This window comes from Bufo bufo, chromosome 1 (genome assembly GCF_905171765.1).
Source record: "Bufo bufo chromosome 1, aBufBuf1.1, whole genome shotgun sequence".
NCBI classification, from domain to species: domain Eukaryota; kingdom Metazoa; phylum Chordata; class Amphibia; order Anura; family Bufonidae; genus Bufo; species Bufo bufo.
The window spans coordinates 109908374-109930852 of NC_053389.1; the positions used below are offsets into that span (position 1 = coordinate 109908374).

Consider the following 22479-nt stretch of genomic DNA (forward strand, 5'->3'; position numbering starts at 1 on the left):
GGTGGATCCTCTCTCCTGGTGCCGTCATAGGACATAGGGATAAATGGGTGCATTTTTTTCCTGTTAACCCTTGTAAAATTGAAAAACTGGTGTCTGAAGGGTTATTTTCTTTTATATGTGTAATTATTCTCACTGCTGTGTTTTTTTTAATTATTTGACACTGTTTTGACCTGGTTTCTACACTCTGTGGAACACCTGTTGGGTCAGAAATGCCCTTTTCACATCCTAAAATGTTTGCACAGGGATGCAGTTTCCAGAGTGGGGTCACTTCCCTGCTGTACACCCATACAGAAGGATTCAGACATATCGGGTGCTGCTGTATTCAGGGGAAAATGGGTATGAAAGTGAAAATGTGGGTCTAAAGTAGGGTTGTTGCGGGTATCGAAATTTCGATACCGAATCGATACTTTTGTCCCGGTATCGATACGATACCGGGATTTCCGTTTTTTCGATACTGGGCTGCGCTTCTGCGCAGTCTAGTATCTCTGAACATGAGCGCGCTGCTATCGGCGCGCTCATGTTCTCTCTCAGCAGCACGGGGAGAAGGAAGCTGTCCTCCCTCCCCCCTGTGCTGCTGCCGCTGCCACCAATGAGAAGAGAGGGGCGGAGGAGGGGCGGCAATGAGAAGAGAGGGGCGGAGGAGGGGCGGCAATGAGAAGAGAGGGGCGGAGGAGGGGCGGAGGAGGGGCGGGCGCACTGCGCCCCCAATGATAGGATTACTATCGGAGCGATGGGAGGAGACATCAGCTTCACTAGTGGGCGTTCCTTTTCCCTGCGCTGCGATTGGACAGCGCTACAGCCAGGGAGAAGGAACGCCCACTAGTGAAGCTGATGTCTCCTCCCATCGCTCCGATAGTAATCAGCAGCATGTGGAGCAGGAGAGGAGACAGTAATGGGGCACTGCGGGCGAACGGAGCGGCGCCCAGGACTAAATGGTGAGTGCTGAGACATCGCTGGGCGCCGCTCTGTGTGGCCTAATAGTGAAAGTCTGGACTCATATACAGTAGTCAGTCTTTAACACATACAGGAGGCGGGTGCCGGCAGCAGAATCGCATTGCCGGCACCCTGCCCCTGACAGGGAGCTGCGATCTCCTGTATAAAGGGGTAAAATCATTGGTGGTGCAGTGTGCCCCCCCCCCCCTCATCCCATTAAAATCATTGGTGGCAGTGGCCACAGGGTCCTCTCCCTTCCCCCTCATTGGTGGTGCAGTGGCAGCTTCTGATCGGAGCCCCAGCTGTGTAAGCCTGGGGCTCCGATCGGTTACCATGGCAGCCAGGAAGCCCTGGTTGCCATAGTAACATCCCTGATGCTGTGTGCACAAAGCACAGAGCAGCAGGGACAGTGTGGAGTCCTATTCACCCTGATAGAGATCTATCAGGGTGAATAGGAAAAGGGATGAAAGATCCCAGGTTCTAGCCCCTAAGGGGGGAAATAGTTATTAAATAAAAAGTGAAAAAAAAAAAAAACACTAAAATATGAAGTATAAATCACCCCCCTTTTCCCAATTTCACATATAAAATATATAAATAAACATATTACATCGCCACGTCAGAAAAGTCCAAACTATTAAAATATAAAAAAAAAATCTAGGTGGTGAATGCCGGAACAGAAAAAATAAAATAAAAACTGCGCGATTCGCCATTTTTAAAAATGAGGAATGCACGTGGCTTTTTTTGTTTATTTTTTTCGCGTGGTATCGAATGGTATCGAGTATCGCAATACTTTTTCATGGTATCGAAACCGAATCAAAAATTTGGTATCGCAACAACTCTAGTCTAAAGCTATATTTTCTCCCCAAAAAAATTGGGTTTTCATCTTCACAGCCAAGTGTTTATGAATTCTGTGAAACACCTTTTTGGTCAAAGTGCTCACTACATCTCTTGAAAAGTTCCAAGGGGGTGAGAGTGGGAGTGTAGTTTCCAATTGGGTCACTTTTTGGGGTTTCCACTGTAAGGTTACCTCAGGTTGTCTTCAAATGCGACATAGCATGCAAAAGCCATTCCAGCAAAATCTCCCCTTCAAGAGCCATATGGCGCACCTTCCCTTCTGATCTCTGCCACATGCCCATACATCAGTTTTTGACCACATATGTGGTGTTTCTGTAAACTGCAGAATCAAGGTAACAAACATTGAGGTTTGCTTTGCTGTTAATCCTTGCCATGTTACAGGAAAAATGAAAAATCTACAAAAAGTTAAATTCTGAAATTTCACCTCCAATTTCCTTCAACACTTCAGGTGTTCCACAAGAATTAAAGTCTGTAAAATCAGTATTGAATTTGAAGTGTTTAGTTTGTAAAATAGGGTCATTTATGGGAGGCTTCAACTATGTAAGTCCCTCAAAATGACAACTGAATTGGTTCTTTTTAAAGTGTTTTTTTTGGAAATTTTCCTGAAAAATCAGAAAAATTGCTTCTAAAGTTCAAAGCCTTCTAACTTCCTAATTAAAAATAATATAAATTAAACTCTGTTATTGAGTTCCGTCACAGGAGCTCAATACTGGAAAAAACTGATCAGTTTTATCCTAATGCATTCTAAATAGAGCGCAATCCATTCAGTATGCATCAGGATGTCTTCAGTTCAGTCACTGTACGGTTTTTGGGCAGAGAAAATACCGCAGCTTTCGCCGTCCAAAATTACGAAACACTTGCCGGAACGTGGGCATTATTTTCCATTGAAATGCATTAATGCCGGATCCGGCCCCAAGTGTTCCGAGAGAAGGATCCAGTATTGCAATGCATTTGTGAGACAGATCCACCTACAAACGGTATCAGTTTGCATACAGATTGCCGAGGAATACAGGAGCTGCCTGCAGGAATCCAACGCCGCAAGTGTGAAAGTACCCTAATTTAGGAGTTCTGTTTTGCAATTTTCTAAATTTGAATCTCTACTTTTAATTTTCAAAATTTTCTGTAAATTCAGATTTATTTATTTTTATAAAGAAAAAAAAAAAAAAAGATAGACCCAAATTTATCTCTAACATGAAGTACAACGTGTCACGAGAAAATCTCAGAATCGCTTATATAAGTTAATGTGTTCCAAAGTTAGTCACAAAGTAACATGTTCGATTTACAAAAATTGGCATGGGACTCAAGGTAAAAAGTGGCTTGGTTATTGAAGGGATTAAGGAATTCTGTTTTCTAAACTCATCAACCCATGACACCGGTATATAGTTCTAGTGCCATCACTGGAAGAGTCAGCAAGTCACATAGGAACAAAGAACAACATTTAAATATAAAATCCAATACTTTAATGAATAATGAAGAATACAGCTTGGATATACCAATAAAACTGATACGGCCTGGCTGTGGTTGGTTTTCATGGTAGATCTGGTAAACAAGCAGAAAGACAAATCTTCAATATATTTGAGCTATCAAATATCCTGAGTAGAATTTCATGTACGTCTAAGTCATAAGACAGTACGAGTGACTGCACGTGTCCGGCACGGGCATGGAAAGGTATAAAATGATCTATTGTACAGACGTGTCGAGGTACATCACACCTATACTGACAATGTCCTGCACACTCATCGGAGACATGTAACATGTAGCTATTTACATATGTTCAGAACGCTAAGGCCATGCTCCGTGACAAAAAAAAAAAAAAAAAAATCAAAAAACATTCAGTTGTGACCTAATATAGGTCTATTATAATAAAACTTTTACACCTATAATGTAGTTCGACGATTTACAGACAGCCTATGCGTGGTTCAACTTCCTTCTAAAATGTCTTTCTTCAAAATGTGGGCTGTAAACCAGAACGTCTCTCCCAGTCAGATATTCCATTCTAATCACTGGGGCAGAAGAAAAAAAACAAAAACAAAAAACACTATAGTCTCAGTTGGTCAATTAGCACCAATATGTAATCTGATTGCCGACTGGAAGGTCAGTTTCTCCACATTTCTATCGTTGATTATGATCCATATTAGGTGGAAGTCAAAATATCAGAAGTAACTGTAGCAGTATTTTCATCTTCGGTGATGACTGTGACCCGGGTAATCACGGTCATAGTGCCGATGAGGCACTCTCTCGTAAGACCGGGAACGCTCCCGCCGACGGTCACGGTAGTAGTGACTTTTCTTCTTGTATTTTCCAGAGTCTGGACTTCCATGTGAGCGGCTGTGAGGGGAGGAGCTTCTGCTCCGGGATCTTCTTTTATGTCCAGTGTATTTGTAGTCCTTACCCTTAGCATATAACTGGCTTTTGGAACTTTTGTAGGAGCCATGGTTTGCTTTTCGAGGTGGAGAGTCGCTTCGACTTCTAGAATGACTGCGAGATTTTGAACCGCTGGAGGTAGAGTAGCTTTTACTTTTCCTGGTGAAGACACGTAAAAGATTAGTAACCGGCTCATTGTAATATTTCATTCAGGCCACAGACTAAGTTGCTACACATCATATACAGGATGCCACATGTCTGTTCATAGACAACATATTTAAATAGTTATTCCCATCATGGACGTTGGGGACATACCGCTACGATATGCCCCCAATGTCTGATAGGTGCAGGTCCCACCTCTGGGACCAGCACCTATACTTAGAACAGAGCCTGCAAAGTGCTAGAGTGCACACCACGCGTTCACCCTCCATTTATGTCAATGGGACTGCTGGCTCTGCCATTTCCCTAAGCCCCATAGAAGTGAATGGAGTTTTGGCCACACTTGTATGGTAGACTTCTCATAAATTTCAACAGGGCTTCCAAAAATAGCTGTGTGCGCTGGTTAGCTATTTTCACAGTACCACACAAATGAATGGAGGACGTCCGCACATGCCTGGTGCACCCTCTGCATGCACTGTTCCAAGTATAGATGGGGTCTCATAGGTGGGACCCACACCTACAACACTAGTCCAGGATGGGAATACCCCTTTAAATCAGTTGCCGTTCATGTCAAACGCACATTTCTTTGAGTCACGTTCAGCAGTCTGCCCACAACAAACAAGAACCCATGTATGTTCTAAAGTACTATAGACATTACATATTACAATGTTACAAACTCACCTGCGCTTAGGAGACACAGATCGCGAGTGAGAACGGGAGTAGCTGTGGTCTCTGCTTCTACTACCACTTCTGCTTTCTCTTCCTTTTGTAACACTGTTACAAGAAAACACCAGTCAATAATAGGACAGTTGTGTAAATGCACAGTGCTAAACCTGGAAAAGTTACCACCTTCACACGGCAATTACTTTTTTTAATTCGGGAACCAGCCTTCGATGCACTGCATGAAAGTGCTTGTACAGGCCTGGACTATAATACCTGCCCTCATGCCTATATAAATAGCTGTTCAGGAGTTACAACTTACCCATTTACGGGGCTCGATGATGTGGTCCCTTTTGAGTCCTCTACTTTTCTTTTGACATTTTTCAGTGCATGTAAAGAGACAGGTGACGGCCTGCCCGATTTCCCTTCCTTAGGAGAAACTACAAAAAGAAATAATTTGGCAGGTCATTTTGGCAGACCTACAAAATAAACATGGAGTGATATAAAAAAATATATATATATAAATATTGCAACGTACCATTTTTCACATTGGGCGAGAACTCTGGGACATTGTCGATACGAGGAGTCCCATCAGGCAGTAACCCTTTTGCCTTAGCTTTAGCTTCCTCAAGCATCAGCTTTCTTTTATCAACTTTACTTTCCAGATCCGTCAAGTCAGCCTGTAATAAAATAAAAACACATTTGATCAAGTCATACATGCAAGCATAGAGGACAATGCATTGATTTGTACAGTATGTTGTGGATGTTCGAATTTTATATACCTTCTTCCGAGTGTACAGCCTTAAAATATGAAGACAGATCTCCCGAATGTCTTCTTCAGAAGCACCAAACAAAAGAAACCAGTGAGGACGATTTGGGAGGCATATCTAAAAAGACAAAGCTTCAATTATCCTCACAACACAAGTCATTTTTATGCTTAAACGTTGACTTCACTTAAGTCATTTTCTGGTACAGACAAATCCACGTCTTACATGGGATGCCGAATTGACCCTTTGCATAGCACAGGGTAAAACCGCATCCTAATCCCCATGTAAGGCAGGCAGATTTTGCATCCAATTTGTCTGTAGTTGAAAATTACAGTATGTGTGAAGGCATCCTTAACGTCTCAACAAGCATACAAAAAGAGTATGCTCCTTGGTATATACCGACCTCCAGCGTTCTTGCCGCCAGATAAATGCAGGCGCATGCGATTGTTTCAGGGTCAAATCTCACAAAGACATCAGTGCGGAGGCTGTCATTCATGTAATTCCTGAAATCACACAAAAGAAGCAAAAAATGTTGTAGACAGACACGATTTACAGTATTGTGGTAATTAGGTGTTTTAACATATACAAATGTAAACTTGTGAAGGATGGAGAACATATTTTAACTTTTGTAGATAAGCCTAAATGGCTTTTATACATGAGCAGCTAAAATCAGCGCTGGTAAGACAGGTCACTGTTGGCTTCATCCCAGATATCCAGATGGAAAGATCTGAGTCCTGAAATCATCCACTGGCCGTGTGGTTCCAGCCAGGCCTGCTTACGAGGTCTCCAGCAACATTCACAGAACCTCCACATGTGACGGGGTTTCTGAGGTGTCCCATATATCTTTAAAAAAGACATTATGCTGCAAAATAGGGCACAGATTCTCAATCAAATTTCAAAGGAACAGCAATGCTAAACACTGGTCAGTGAAATTTAAAATACAAAAAGAAGGTTTCACATTTAGAATAAACCATTGTTATAAGTTAGAGGTTAATATACAATATAAGTAACTATAATGGCATTTTATCTATTTTTCTGCATTAAAATAAACTACAAAATCAAAGCAAGCAAATTAAACAGACTACTTTTCATTGCAAAGAGAGGTCATGAAAAGAAAGGAAACCACAAGGAGCGGTGAGCCCCGTCAGTCCGCTGGATGTATACCACCTGACCAGAGGCAACCTTCGTTTCTGGGGAACCTGCTTGGGATTGACTGAAGACGGCAGCTATCCCTGCACCAAAGCGCTTGGACAGCAGAGGAGAAGTCTTAGTCACTTACCCTCAGAGGCTAGCCTTTGATCAAAAGAGTACAGAAAACAAAAGTTAAAATAGGTTCTCCATCCATTCGACAAATAAATAGCACCAGTCAGCATCCCCCCCGCCCCCCCCCATCAAGAATTGAGACATATCTTAAACCTCATGAGAAAATATTTAAAGGGTTTTTCCTCCATCTTATAAAGTGACGGGATACACCACAACTTTATAAGACAGGAACAACCCTTCAAGGCAAACAGAGCATGAGCAGTCGATAAACCCAAGGTACAAGTAAGAAGCCAAATATGTTAGACACATAGCAATACAATAAGATCAGATGCTGAACTAACAGAATAGCTTCTCAGTCTTTATATATACTTCTATAACATTTGTAATGCCAGTCACTTAGAAAGTCAGTGGGGTCATTTACTAAGACTCCTTATGTTAATTTTTGGTGCAAAAGTCTAAGTTTTATGACACTTTAAACGCCCGCTCAGGGAGTGGTAGGGCCCTCAGCCCCATCAAATTCACCAACACTTACTCCTGTTTCCATGTGTAAATGATGAAAGAAAACCACTCCAGTCTGAAACAAGAAGTTTTCAATCCAGGCGCACGGACTGCTGGAGGATGCGTCTACTTCATGACAAGGAGTGGGCCTCGTGATAAATTAGGAACATCCTCCAGCAGTGCAGGGGCTATGAGATAAATTTTCGTCTTTGATAAATGACCCCCAATGTTCTGTGATCTACATTTACAAGAGATTATTATTGGGGGTTTCCACTTGCTCTACAAAACCATGAGATGAGCCTTGAAAATGCGCCAAGACAGGCAGAAGGCACACTTCAAATCTCTCCCAGCTCTTCACTCCAAATATGGGTAAGCTGAAGAGATCCTCATACATTTCTCCTTCAGCCAAAGGCAATCAGATCTTCTACAGTCAAGAGTAGATAACGGCTGCAATCGAGTGAACAGTTAAACGTCTGTGATGCCCCAGGGCTTGTAGAGCATTGCTTGCAGGTAACGTGCAAGGGATAAACTGAAGCGTACAGGTCCTTTAGACAGCGACAAAAAGAAAGCAACTCACCATGAAGTCTGGACCAGATGCTTATTGCGTTCACACTCCAAAACTTGCAGGTACATTACAATTATCTAAAGGAGAAAAGAAAAAGAAACAGGTTACACTTTTATGCAGCCATGTTCGCTCATCTAGAAAAAAGTGGGGATCATTTCAGACCATTTACTTCAAACATGATGAATTTACAGTCCTACATACACTGCCGATCTCCTCAATTTTGATGACCATCTATCAGCTCATGGTAATGGGTGACATGTAATACAGTATGGGGAAATATGGATGGACCGGCAGTTTTTCCTATGCAATAACCAAGTGACCCTCAATCAATTTACAAGCATAAACTGCTCACCAAAAAGTCTGAAATAAAAACCTGCACAAAAATATCCTCAAAGCCAAACCCATTGTTCTCAGTAGGGCTGAACGACTACCTAATGTGTATGCGGGTGTCTCGACTGCCTCCCCCTGTACAGTGTGAAATAGTACAATAGGTACTCACTTTATGAGGGTGTTTCACATGCACACAAAAGCCCAATTCCTTTAGGACCCTCCTCTCGGCTTTTATTATTTGGTTCTTCAAGTTCACATACTCCTGATCCAACACCAAAGGTGACGGCTTCCTGGAAAGAGACAGACTGAAGCGGTTAGATGAAATCAATGGGTACTGACGACTGCCGGGTGAAAAGCTGCAGGAAGAACTTACTGCTTCTCCCTTAACTGTCGAAGGCGATGAAACACGTTGATCACATCCCTAATGCGCCTCGGTGCCTCTTCAATCTTGGACGCCAAATGGACGCAGGCCATTGAAACGTGCTAAAAAGAGAACACAACACCCTGCTGAAGATTACAGGAACAAATAGTCAATGAGTTAAGGAGCACAGAAATCCAGAGACCTAGAACACGTTTGAAGACTCTTACCTCCATTGAATGCTTTACATACGACTTTGAATAGAAGAACCTTTGGAATAATACTTGTCCTGTAGCCATCGCAACCTGGAAAGGAAGAAACACCAGACTAAGCACCACAGTACTGGCAGGCTGAAAACTACGGACGGATCATGAAAAAAGAAAAACAAAGTGAGAATGTCAAGTGCAGCGAGGAGAAGTGCTTAAAGGGAGTCTTTCACCTAAACTGACCATTATACAGGGTGGGCCATTTATATGGATACACCTTAATAAAATGGGAATGGTTGGTGATATTAACTTCCTGTTTGTGGCACATTAGTATATGTGAGGGGGGAAACTTTTCAAGACGGGTGGTGACCATTTTGAAGTCGGCCATTTTGAATCCAACTTGTTTTTTTCAATAGGAAGAGGGTCATGCGACACAAACTTATTGGGAATTTCACACGAAAAACAATGGTGTGCTTGGTTTTAACGTAACTTTATTCTTTCATGAGTTATTTACAGGTTTCTTTGTTTACAGCCATTGACATGTCGCCGAGGTTAACACGTGAGGAGCGGATATAAATTGTGTTGATGTCTGGTGAACGCAGTAACCGGGTCATTGCAGCAGATTTCAATGCAAGACACCCTACGAGACCACCCATCTCCCATGCTACAGTTAGCAAACTGCTTGCTAAGTTTAGTGAAACTGGTTCAGTGTTGGATTTGCCAAAATGTGGACGCATAAAATCTGTCTCTAATGAAGAAACATCAGTGGCTGTCCTAGCTTCATTCAGCAAGAGCCCACAGCGTAGCACTCGCCACATGTCACTGGAGAGTGGCATTAGTCGAACATCCCTTTGGCGGATATTAGCTACTCACAAATGGCACCCTTACAAACTCCAGCTACTGCAGCATCTCAACGAGGATGACCCAGATCAGTGCACTGAATTTGCAGAATGGGCAAAGCAAAAATTGGAAAAGGACCCTCAGTTTACGCAGAAGATTTTGTTCAGTGATGAGGCAAACTTTTATGTGAATGGTGAAGTTAACAAACAAAACCACCGCTATTGGTCTGACACTAACCCACATTGGATAGATCCCTCCAAGACTGTTGGAACAAAAAAATTGATGGTATGGTGTGGTATATGGGGTACAAAGATAGTGGGGCCATTCTTCATCAATGGAAACCTCAAGGCCACTGGATATGTGAAATTGCTACATGATGATGTGTTTGCCTCTTTATGCACTGAAGCTGGCACGTTCCCTGAGTTTTTCCAGCAAGATGGTGCACCACCACATTATGGGTGTCAGGTCTGAGCATTCCTAGATGAACAGTTTCCTGGAAAGTGGATTGGTTGTCGTGGGCCAGTTCAATGGCCCCCAAGGTCTCCCAATCTGACCGCCTTAGACTTTTATCTTTGGGGTCATCTGAAGGCAATTGTCTATGCTGTGAAGATACGAGATGTGCAGCACCTGAAACTACGGATACTGGAGGTCTGTGCTAGTACTTCTCCTGCGGTGTTGCTATCAGTGTGTGAAGAGTGGGAGAAGAGGGTTGCATTGACAATCCAACACAATGGGCAGCACATTGAACACATTTTATAAGTGGTCAGAAACTTGTAAATAACTCATGAAAGAATAAAGTTACGTTAGAACCAAGCACACCATTGTTTTTCTTGTGAAATTCCCAATAAGTTTGATGTGTCACATGACCCTCTTCCTATTGAAAAAACAAAAGTTGGATTCAAAGTGGCCGACTTCAAAATGGCCGCCATGGTCACCACCCATCTTGAAAAGTTTCCCCCCTCACATATACTAATGTGCCACAAACAGGAAGTTAATATCACCAACCATTCCCATTTTATTAAGGTGTATCCATAAATGGCCCACCCTGTAGAACACTAACACCATGATCTGCATTATAGTCCCCATATTGGAATGCTACTTGCCGTATAGCTGTCAGTCACTTATTTTCGCTAAAAAACACTTATTTAATATGTTAATTCGGTTCTGAAGGTGCCCAGGGGCAGCATTCAAGCGGCCGGTGCCCGGGCCCCTCTTCTTATTTCATATAAAACCCCTTCCCTTTCACCCCTCTGGCCCGCCCTATGTTCTTCTGATTACATCCTCCTCATTAAGCGCTCTTGTGCCTCTGCACATAATGGGGAATGAAGTGCGCAGGCGCATCGAATCTTGTGAACGGCACTGAAGAACCTAGGGCGGGCCAGAGGGGTGAAAGGGGAGGGGTTTCATATGAAAAGCGACGAGGGGCCTGGGCACCGGCCGCTTGAACACCGCCCCTGGGCACCTTCTGAACCCAACATATTAAATAAAAGTTTTTTTTTAGCGAAAATAAGCGACGGACAGCTATACGGTAAGTAGCATTCCAATATGGGGACAATAATGCAGATCATGGTGTTAGTGTTCTATAATGGTCAGTTTAGGTGAAAGACTCCCTTTAAAATAAAATATAAGACTATGGGGAAAACTGCAGTCACAAACCATTCAAGTCAAGACAAAGACCTTTCAAAATCCTCATGACACAGGATAGGTGATTGATGTTTGATGTCTGGAGGCCCAACCACTGGATCCCGCCGCGATCCGAGTCCCCTGTGGGAATGGAGTGGTAGTGCACATCGATTCTCTGCTCCTTTCACTTACATGGGTCTGACAGAGCACTCCATGTCCCACAGAAGTGAAGAGACAGACGCGTGCACTGCGCTCCATTCATCTCTACAGGACTGCCGCAGACAGACGAGTACATCACCATTTCCAGCCGTCTGATAGAGAAATGGAGCAGGAGTGCACATGCCCGACCTGCTGTTCTTCAAAATCCGTGTTTTGCCTCATTTCTTAAGGTGGTTGCAGACAGACCTTTAGATCTACCCGCCATGAACCTGCTGCAAGACGATAACTGACAGTGTTCAGCTGCATTTTTTGGGCTTCAAAAAAAATAAAAATTAATGCTTTTTGTTTTTCTACAAACGTCATTTCTGGTCACAATTGACAGGCATTCTTCTCCCCGTATAGACTCGTGTATAGGAGAAAAATAAGCAACGGCCACCACATTTTATTTCCCGCACAAAACCCCAACGTGAAATCAGCTTAAAATTGAATGAGCGCGTCACCACTGACCCCGTGTACATGACGGCAAGTACCATTACGTAGTAAAAGGCACTGAGAGGACTCCTGAGCTCACACACAATGGAGAACGCAGGAGGTGTCAGAACGGGAGGGGGATCCAGAGCCGACAGGTTTCCTAACTACTGTACACATTGTGTCATGTCCTGGGACACACGGAAAAACCATTTCGTAACACGGGATAACATCAGAGACATGAGTCAGCTCACATGCCGAGAGCAGGCGGCGGCCGGGCGGTGAGCGTGACGTGTGCTCCTCCAGAACAGGGCAGTCTCGCCTTCTCAGAAACAGAACAAAGGAGCAGCTGGCTGAGAGACGTCATGTCCCGGCCTCCTCCACAGACCTATACTGACGGGCTGCCCTCCTCATGTGAAACCTCTTAATCCCCCCTCCCCCAAATAAAGTCATGCGGAAGCTACAGCCAGTAACTATAGAAATCTCCACATACACAGATCTAAACAGATCACAGACGTCAGCAGAAACTGTCCTAGGCGGTCTCAAGACAACCCCCCCCCCCCCCATAAGACAAACAACTGGGAGATGTAGGGGGTGATCAAAGCATAAATGCCCCAAAACAAAGGAGGATAAACATGCAACCGGTGACGTCACCTTCAGGAAATGGAATAGGATCTGCGTCATATCCATGTGCAACGTTCCATCATCTGTACAATGGATGCTGGAATATGGATCCTATATCCTGCGCTGAACAGCAACCGCCTAGCGCAAATCCCTAGAACAGCTCACCTCGTGCCTACCCCAGGTTTCCTGGCATTGGGTTGTGGATTAAAGGGGTTCTGCAGTTTTTTTTAAACTGATGATCTAGCCTCTGGATAGATCATCAGCATCTGATCGGTGGGGGTCCGACACCCGGGACCCCCGCTGATCAGCTGTTTGATAAGGCAGTGGCGCTCGAGCAGCGCCGCGAACTTCTCTTGTTTCCCTCAGGCCGAGTGATGTCACGACTAGTATCACTGGCCTGGGCGCGACTGAGCTCCATTCAAGTGAACAGAGCTTAGCCCCGCCCCGCCCAGTGATTCTAGTCGTGACGTCACTCGGCCTGAGGGAAACAAGATAAGGCCGGAGCGCCGCTGCCTTCTCAAACAGCTGGATAGATCATCAGTTTAAAGAAACTGCAGAACCCCTTTAAGGCCTCATGCCCACAACCAGATCTAGATATCGGCCATAAGCGTCCACCTGCACGTCGCACCCCACTATTAAAAAGTCAATATTTTTCCGCTAAACAGGCAATAGAACATACAGCCGCGGACATCCCTGTGCCGTCCTGCAGAAATAAACAGCTCCACATACAATTTACAAAAAACGTTTGGCTGAGTTGCGTCGGACGGACACCAGAACGTTGCAGGCAGTGTTTTGGTGTCGGCCTCCAGAGCGGAATGGAGACAGATCGCAGGCAAACTGATGCATTCTGAGCGGATCCTTTTCCATTAAGAATGCATTAGGGCAAAACTGATCCGTTGTGGACCGCTTGTGAGAGCCCTGAACGGATCCTATAAATGGAAAGCCAAAATGCGAGTGTGAAAGTAGCCTTAGCTGCTTGACAGGGTTGCAGCACTACGTCTTCAGGATACCTGCGCGTTTCATCCTTTATGGCTCACACGGGTACCAATACCTCATCATACAGCGGATCAGCCAATCGGATGTGGGCTCCCTGAGGATAGGTCACTACCCCCGCACAACCCCTTTAATACACATCACACAGGCTGTCCCCCCACACCGGGGTCTATATCTCAGGTCACGGGCTGCATGGTGGGGTTCAGTGAAGTGCCACCAGCAGCACCCACCCCAGGGTATGCTCACGAGCTGTAGTTCCACTCGATGTCTCTAAGCCACGCGTGGCCAGCCAGTTGCACACAGAACCCACACCAAGACGACATACGCCATTTTTCCCCCCTGCGCTTCACAGATTTCAGATCTACAGGGCGGTTTTCCCATTGACATCAGAAAGTGGAATTTCGTCAGAGTTCATCACAAAACCTGCGCTGAAATATCAGCCGTGTGAACATAACCATACGGACGCGCCACGGGACCTGGAGTGCGGGTTTATTAGGTCATCATATTGCAGTTTAGGGTCCATTCACACGTCCGTTTTGGTGTTCCACATCCGTTCAGATTAAAAACGGAACCTTATGCGGATCCATTTATTTTCAATGGAATCCGCAAATAATCGGACAGCACTCATGGTGCTCTCCGATTCCGTGGGTTACGTTATTAGGATCCTGAAAAAAAATATATACCCTGTCCTACTATTTGTCCGATTTTGCGTTCCGTCATCCCATTCTAGTCAATGGATCCGTCAAAAATGTGGACGACATGCTAAAAGCATCCTCATGTCATCCAGATTTTCGGATCCGCAAAAAACAGGAACGTTTATCTGGAAAGGTAAAAATACTGACGTGTGAATGCACCCTTATTTTGAGATGACCCATAAAGAGTTAAAAAAAATTTAAAAAAAATAATCCCATGTTGGGGAGTCGGTCTATTAATCTTGTCTGATAGTCCGGCAGCGGGTACTAGAAGCGGGCCTATGCCCTGAGACACAGCGGGCTGACCGCGGCCTCGCCTGACTACACTCGCCTCCATCTCGTCTCATGAACCGGTCTGCCTTCCGCCGCCATTGTCTGCCACGCACTCTAGAACAGGCTTCACGGCCGATGTAGGCCGCAGCCTCATTTCCGGGAACATCACCCAGTCACGACCCCCGGGGCACATCACACGACCCCACCACACCTCACCCAGCCGTCACCGGCACCGCCAGCTCTCACCTGTGGAAGCCGCAGCAGAATGCCGGCTGACTGGATGAGCTCGCAGCCCACACAGCGCAGGTCCGTCTCCGTGTCTGGATCCAAGCCATCCACTATGGAAGGAGTGAGGGCGCACTTCTCCTCAGGAATCAGACAGTTCTCCAGAGAGATCAGGACGCCCGAGTACATCTTGTCCCCGATCAGAATCCCATCGGCAGGGCCGGTAGACGCGGCAGCCATCTTCTCGTCTTCCACAACTCTGGCTTCCACCGCGGCGCTGCCCTGCGATTCTTTACAAATTCTCAATGCCTAACCCTTACGTTCTCATTGGCTAGCGTCGTCTCGGTTTCTGTTCTGATTGGGTAAAAGGCACGTCCTTCAAAGTCTGAGCCAATCCTTAGACTGACGTCAAGGAACGTGCTTGAACGGCTCGCTGGTCCCGCCCATTTCCGCTCGGATGACGCAAACCTGGAGTTTCTGAAAAACAACTCCCATAATGCATTGGGAGGCGGCGTCCGTTCGCTTTAATCAATGGTAATGGTGGGGAGAGGCGCTAGTGCGGGGGGGGGGGCGCCATTACAGCTTGTCTATGGCTTATAAATACGGACAGTGTGAAAGTGGGCTTAAGGCCTTTTTCACACAACCGTTTTCTTTTTTTAGTTTACGGGCCATTTTTTTTTTTTATTCCATTTCCTGAACATTATTATGGAGGTGGCCATCTTGTCTGAGTTCTTAAAGGGGTATACCCATCATAGACTATGGGGGCATATCGCTTGGGGGTGGTCAGACCTGGGAAAACTCCAGGTGTGGGTCATGTATGCCCCAATGTCTCAGATGGGAATACCCCTTTAACCACTTCAGCCCCCCTAGCTTAAACACCCTTAATGACCAGGCCACTTTTTACACTTCTGACCTACACTACTTTCACCGTTTATTGCTCAGTCATGCAACTTACCACCCAAATGAATTTTACCTCCTTTTCTTCTCACTAATAGAGCTTTCATTTGGTGGTATTTCATTGCTGCTGACATTTTTACTTTTTTTGTTATTAATTGAAATTTAACGATTTTTTTGCAAAAAAATGACATTTTTCACTTTCATAGTAAAAGAAATGGAAGTGGGGCACACTCTAAAAGCATAGGGATCTTTAATTATATATAAACACTATTAATAACAGTCAATAAAAATTATACAATGAAATATCAGCATATATAAAAATAAGGAGCAACAGATAAAAATATTAATACCAACAATAAGATTCAATAAGGTAGATGGTGGAATTTAAAAAACCACAATAAATGAAGGATAAAAATGTATTAAATCCGATAATATAATTCAATAAATATTCAATAAATATGGATCCCAATAATAGACGTAGGATGTTATATTCGAATATCAGATGATAATCATACGAAATAGTTCACTGATCGTACTTGATAAATTGTTCCATACAGGGTTAATATCCCGAAAATATAGGTAATCCTCTCCTGCAACCAGTCCTTTATAATGACTTGTAATGGTCAAAGTCCCGAGCGTATGCAGCTTGAGAGTTTTTGTCAAACAAATGATTTGGGCTGCTTGTACGCACAGCGGCGTCCCGCTGTATTTAATATAGAAAGCGATCGCTTAAGAGAGGTCTGCAAGATCTTACCCGAGGGTCTTTGTATACTGGATGATGGGCCCTCGACTCGGCGTGTCTGTCCTGACTCCGGTCTCAAGGGCTGATGTCCAGATTCAAATTTGGCGCCAGTGAGGTTGGTTTGCTACACGCGGTTTGGTTACCTGTCGTATAATAGCATTCAGATCACCTCGGCAGTTCGCTGGTTAAACGGTTAACTCCAGATTTCAGATTTCCTCGGTCTTGCAATAACTCTCTTCTTGATGGGGGGATTAATACCAGACGCGTTTCGGGGATTTAAGAATGACCCCTTCCTCAGTGGTTAACATCCCCCTGCTAGTGTTCCACTTTTATAGTGGATAAGGAATAGGAAAAAGACTGGTCTGGAATTCAAGTTTTTAGGGATTGGGATCCATAGATAATGTTACTGACTTTAAACATAGGAATGAAAATCTTTTTAAAAAAAATCGGCTATCTCCTCCTAATAATGGCAAAACATGTTGCATAAATAATCGATACATTCAATGGATAATAAAAAGTGTAAAAAGAAAAATATATATCAGAAAATCCATAAAAACATCTATTTAAAATATCAATATAAGAACATCAATGAGTGGGAAATGGTAGGTTTCTCATAGCAGAGACCTCCTTTTTATTATCCAATATTTTTCCTTTAAAATCACATCATATAGAAAATATCATATAAAAGCGCATATGCAACAAACGCATCAATATCGCCTGTGTGTCGATGCGGCTACGATGTGTATCCAAGGAGCTTTTCAGGGTGGGTCTTCAAGTCTCAAGCATAGTCTCTCCAATGTAGGCACTTATTCATAGTACATTATCCTCCGATGCTGGTTATAACAGTGACTGGCATCTGTGTAATGGGGTTCTTTTTAAGTTAATTAATTCACCCATACAGTGCCTTCCTTGGGGTCACATTTTATAATACGCATCACAATAGCGTACTACTGCACTAATGAATAAATGTTAGGGGGCAAAAAATATAGAAATATATAAAAATATATCTAAATAATAATGATGGGCCTCTATATATACATGTATTCATTCAAATACCCAATATTTGAATGATAAAAGTTGGTCAAATGCCAACTTTGTATAAAAAAATGGGAAAAGTTGTCTTTTGCCAAGATATTTCTCTCACCCAGCATGGGTATATGTAAAATGACACCCCAAAACACATTCCCCAACTTCTCCTGAGTACGGAGATACCACATGTGTGACACTTTTTTGCAGCCTAGGTGGGCAAAGGGGCCCACATTCCAAAGAGCACCTTTCGGATTTCACCGGTCATTTTTTAAAGAATTTGATTTCAAACTCCTTACCACACATTTGGGCCCCTAGAATGCCAGGGCAGTATAACTACCCCACAAGTAACCCCATTTTGGAAAGAAGACACCCCAAGGTATTCGCTGATGGGCATAGTGAGTTCATGGAACTTTTTATTTTTTGTCACAAGTTAGTGGAATATGAGACTTTGTAAGAAAAAAAAAAAAATCATCATTTTTCACTAACTTGTGACAAAAAATAAAAAATTCTAGGAACTCGCCATGCCCCTCACGGAATACCTTGGGGTGTCTTCTTTCCAAAATGGGGTCACTTGTGGGGTAGTTATACTGCCCTGGCATTCTAGGGGCCCAAATGTGTGGTAAGGAGTTTGAAATCAAATTCTGTAAAAAATGGCCAGTGAAATCCGAAAGGTGCTCTTTGGAATGTGGGCCCCTTTGCCCACCTAGGCTGCAAAAAAGTGTCACACATGTGGTATCTCCGTACTCAGGAGAAGGTGGGGAATGTGTTTTGGGGTGTCATTTTACATATACCCATGCTGGGTGAGAGAAATATCTTGGCAAAAGATAACTTTTCCCATTTTTTTATACAAAGTTGGCATTTGACCAAGATATTTATCTCACCCAGCATGGGTATATGTAAAATTACACCCCAAAACACATTCCCCAACTTCTCCTGAATACGGAGATACCACATGTGTGACACTTTTTTGCAGCCTAGATGCGCAAAGGGGCCCACATTCCTTTTAGGAGGGCATTTTTAGACATTTGGATACCAGACTTCTTCTCACGCTTTGGGGCCCCTAAAATGCCAGGGCAGTATAAATACCCCACATGTGACCCCATTTTGGAAAGAAGACACCCCAAGGTATTCAATGAGGGGCATGGCGAGTTCATAGAAAAAAAATTTTTTTGGCACAAGTTAGCGGAAATTGATTTTTTTGATTTTTTTCTCACAAAGTCTCCCTTTCCGCTAACTTGGGACAAACATTTCAATCTTTCATGGACTCAATATGCCCCTCAGCGAATACCTTGGGGTGTCTTCTTTCCAAAATGGGGTGATTTGTGGGGTGTTTGTACTGCCCTGGCATTTGAGGGTCTCCGCAATCATTACATGTATGCCCAGCATTAGGAGTTTCTGCTATTCTCCTTATATTGAGCATACGGGTAATGAGATTTTTTTTTTCCGTTCAGCCTCTGGGCTGAAAGAAAAAAATGAACGGCACAGATTTCTTCATTCGCATCGATCAATGTGGATGAAAAAATCTCTGCCAAAAAAAGAAAAAGGAGGGGAAAGGCGTCTGCCAGGACATAGGAGCTCCGCCCAACATCCATACCCACTTAGCTCGTATGCCCTGGCAAACCAGATTTCTCCATTCACATCAATCGATGTGGATGAATAAATCCTTGCCGGGATTTTTTTGTTTATATATATATACAAAGTGTTTGCCAAAGTATATGAACACCGCCACCTCCTCAGCTCATATGCCTCGGCAAACGTATCTTTTACTGCAGAGGAGAAATCTCGTCTTGCAGCGCCGCATACACCGACTTGCGTGTAATCTGACAGCAGCACAATGCTTCTGTCCGAATGCACATCAGTGCTGCAGCTAGTCGATCGGTTGGTCCACCTGGAAGGTAAAAAAAACAAAACAAAAAAGAAAAAACCAGGCCGCAACACAATAAATTTATTAACTTTTGAACAGAACATATAAACTTTTTTTAACTTTTTTAACTGAACGTTAACTTTTATACTTACCGGTATTTTTTTTTTTGTTTAGTTTTTTTTACCTTTATAGAACAAACCTCTCCTTCCCCATGGGACAATGTGCAAAGCGCAAATCGCCCAAAGATGTGGCGAAGTACGTTATGCACTTTATCCCAGGTGAAAGGAGAGGTTTGCAGCAGCTGTGAGTAAAAGGGCCCTTATAGCCCTGTGTGCCTGTCCTGTGAGATGCAATCCCTATGCTAGGTGTACCTGTGTGTGGTACTTCCGGAAACACTCACCAAAGCATAGGGCAGGGTGGTCAGGACAGTCAGGACAGAAATAGCGGGTGTCACGCCTTATTCCACTCCTGCTACAGACACGACATCTTTTTCGGGGTGACGGTTGGGTTGAGGTACCAGGAACGACATTGGGGAAATGTCGCTCGTGTAGACGGCTAACTACACTGGTGGATGGGGCCACGGAACCTCCTGGATACAGGAGGTTCTCAATGATCTCTTCCTGGAATTTGAGGAAGGATCCTGTTCTCCCAGCCTTACTGTAGAGAACAAAACTATTATACAGCGCCAATTAAATTAAATATACAGACACCTTCTTATACCAGCGTCTGGTTCTGCGGGAAACTAAATACGGAGACAACATCTGGTTATTGAAGTCCACCCCTCCCATGAGCAAATTATAGTCGTGGACTGAGAGGGGCTTTTCAATGACACGGGTTGCTCGCTCAATTTGTATTGTTGTGTCTGCGTGAATGGAGGAGAGCATGTAAACGTCACGCTTGTCTCTCCATTTCACCGCGAGCAGTTCTTCGTTACACAAGGCAGCCCTCTCCCCCCTTGCAAGACGGGTGGTAACGAGCCGTTGGGGGAAGCCCACGCGACTAGGTCGCGCGGTGCCACAGGCGCAAATCCGTTCTAGAAACAAATGCCTAAAGAGGGCCACACTTGTGTAGAAATTGTCCACATAAAGATGGTACCCCTTGCCGAATAAGGGTGACACCAAGTCCCAGACTGTCTTCCCACTGCTCCCCAGGTAGTCAGGGCAACCGACCGGCTCCAGGGTCTGATCTTTTCCCTCATAGATCCGAAATTTGTGGGTATAGCCTGTGGCCCTTTCACAGAGCTTATACAATTTGACCCCATACCGGGCACGCTTGCTTGGGATGTATTGTTTGAAGCCAAGGCGCCCGGTAAAATGTATAAGGGACTCGTCTACGCAGATGTTTTGCTCGGGGGTATACAAATCTGCAAATTTCTGGTTGAAGTGGTCTATGAGGGGCCGAATTTTGTGGAGCCGGTCAAAAGCTGGGTGGCCTCTTGGACGGGAGGTGGTGTTGTCTCTAAAATGCAGGAAACGGAGGATGGCCTCAAATCGTGCCCTGGACATAGCAGCAGAGAACATGGGCATGTGATGAATCGCGTTCGTGGACCAATATGACCGCAATTCATGCTTTTTAGTTAGACCCATGTTGAGGAGAAGGCCCAGAAAAATTTTAATTTCGGAAACTTGGACTGGTTTCCACCAGAAAGGCTGGGCATAATAGCTTCCCGGGTTGGCGGATATAAATTGTGTGGCATACCGGTTTGTCTCTGCCACGACTAAGTCCAAGAGCTCCGCAGTCAAGAACAGCTCAAAAAATCCCAGGGCCTGAACCGATTTGAGCCGTCTCAACCCGAACTCCAGACTGGGCGGTGAAAGGGGGAACTAATGGTGCGGCTGAAGTTGGTGACTGCCAATCAGGGTTTGCCAGCACCTCAGGGATTCTAGGGGCTCTACGGGCCTGTCTGTGCTGTGGCTGCGACGGGGTAACTACTGCACGTGCCACCGTACCAGCTTCAACTGCCCTTCTGGTGCTCGCCACGTCACCATGTTGTACGGCAGTGCTGGTACTAGGTCCAGGGAGGGCTGCGCTGCTGGTGTATGCCTCACCACGTGATCCGGCAGCGCCAGCCCCACTCTGCTGCTCTTGAAGCGGATCCTGCGCAACCTGTGGTCTAGCGACACGGGGCCGGGTACGCCTGGTTCTATCAGGGACCTCCACCTCCTCGTCCGAACTTTGGGTCAGAGAGCCACTGCTTTCTACAGGTTCATATTCTGACCCGCTAGATTCGTCAGATGAGGGTTCCCATTCCTCATCTGACTGGGTCAGAATCCTGTAGGCCTCTTCAGAAGAATACCCCCTGTTTGACATTTTGGACTACTAAATTTAGGGGTATTCCCTGAGACTACCCAAGAAAAAAAGCAAGCCTGTCTTACAAAGGGGAGGCTAGCGAAGTACCGGAGGCCGCTGCGGTTGATAAAAAATATCAAAACAGATTTTTTTATCGCCGCAGAGAGTGTAAAGTGATTGTGCAGTGATCAAAAAATAATAATTTTTTGTCACTGCGGTGGGGCGGGCGTGGGTGAATGCACGTGTGGGCGACCGATCAGGCCTGATCGGGCAAACACTGCGTTTTGGGTGGAGGGCGAACTAAAGTGACACTAATACTATTATAGATCTGACCGTGATCAGTTTTGATCACTTACAGATACTATAAAAGTACAAATGCTGATTAGCGATACGCTAATCAGCGAATCAGTGACTGCGGTGCGGTGGGCTGGGCGCTAACCGATCGCTAACTACCTAACCAAGGGGCCTAAACTATCCTAAAACCTAACAGCCAATACTAGTGAAAAAAAAAAAGTGTCAGTTTACACTGATCACTTTTTGTCTTTCACTAAGTGATTGACAGGGGCGATCAAAGGGGTGATCAAAGGGTTAATTGGGGTGCAGGGGGTGATCTGGGGCTAAGGTGTAGTGTTGGTGCTACTCACTGTGAAAGTCTGCTCCTCTGCTGGATCCAACCGACGAAAAGGACCAGCAGAGGAGCAGACAAGCCATATAACAGATCATATTTACTAATATGATCTGTTATATGGCTTGTGATTGGTTTTTTTGAAAATCGTCAGCCTGCCAGCCAATGATCATTGCTG

The 22479-nt window shown here is 44.5% G+C and overlaps 1 protein-coding gene across 3 annotated transcripts; it reads right to left on the bottom strand.

Annotated features, from left to right (window-relative positions):
- Positions 1 to 3225: 3225 nt before the first annotated feature.
- Positions 3226 to 15156, bottom strand: CCNL2 (cyclin L2). 3 transcript variants are annotated; one of them, XM_040427947.1, is made up of 11 exons: positions 14877 to 15099; positions 8983 to 9057; positions 8768 to 8901; positions 8564 to 8684; positions 8077 to 8141; positions 6142 to 6241; positions 5754 to 5858; positions 5510 to 5651; positions 5294 to 5411; positions 4993 to 5085; positions 3226 to 4311 (listed from the first exon to the last, which is right to left on the bottom strand). In XM_040427947.1, exons 3-11 carry the CDS (start codon positions 8866 to 8868, stop codon positions 3966 to 3968), a joined length of 1191 nt encoding a protein of 396 aa, XP_040283881.1. In that variant the 5' UTR covers positions 8869 to 8901; positions 8983 to 9057; positions 14877 to 15099; the 3' UTR covers positions 3226 to 3965. The 3 variants fall into 3 exon arrangements, with proteins under 3 accessions (XP_040283881.1, XP_040283890.1, XP_040283900.1); XM_040427956.1 differs by lacking the exons at positions 8768 to 8901; positions 8983 to 9057; positions 14877 to 15099 and adding an exon at positions 7018 to 7031 and having other exon boundaries at positions 8564 to 8668; XM_040427966.1 differs by lacking the exons at positions 3226 to 4311; positions 4993 to 5085; positions 5294 to 5411; ... (1 more) ...; positions 5754 to 5858; positions 6142 to 6241 and adding an exon at positions 6439 to 7031 and having other exon boundaries at positions 8768 to 8877; positions 14877 to 15156.
- Between the last annotated feature and the right edge of the window lie 7323 nt (positions 15157 to 22479).

Coding starts and splice junctions, on each gene's coding strand:
- CCNL2 (XM_040427947.1), bottom strand. CDS start 8,868: ATGGCCTGCGTCCATTTGGCGTCCAAGATTGAAGAGGCACCGAGGCGC. Junction 8,685..8,767: donor CGACAGTTAAGGGAGAAGCA/GTAAGTTCTTCC, acceptor GTCTCTTTCCAG/GAAGCCGTCACCTTTGGTGT. Junction 5,859..6,141: donor TGGCGGCAAGAACGCTGGAG/GTCGGTATATAC, acceptor TTGTCTTTTTAG/ATATGCCTCCCAAATCGTCC.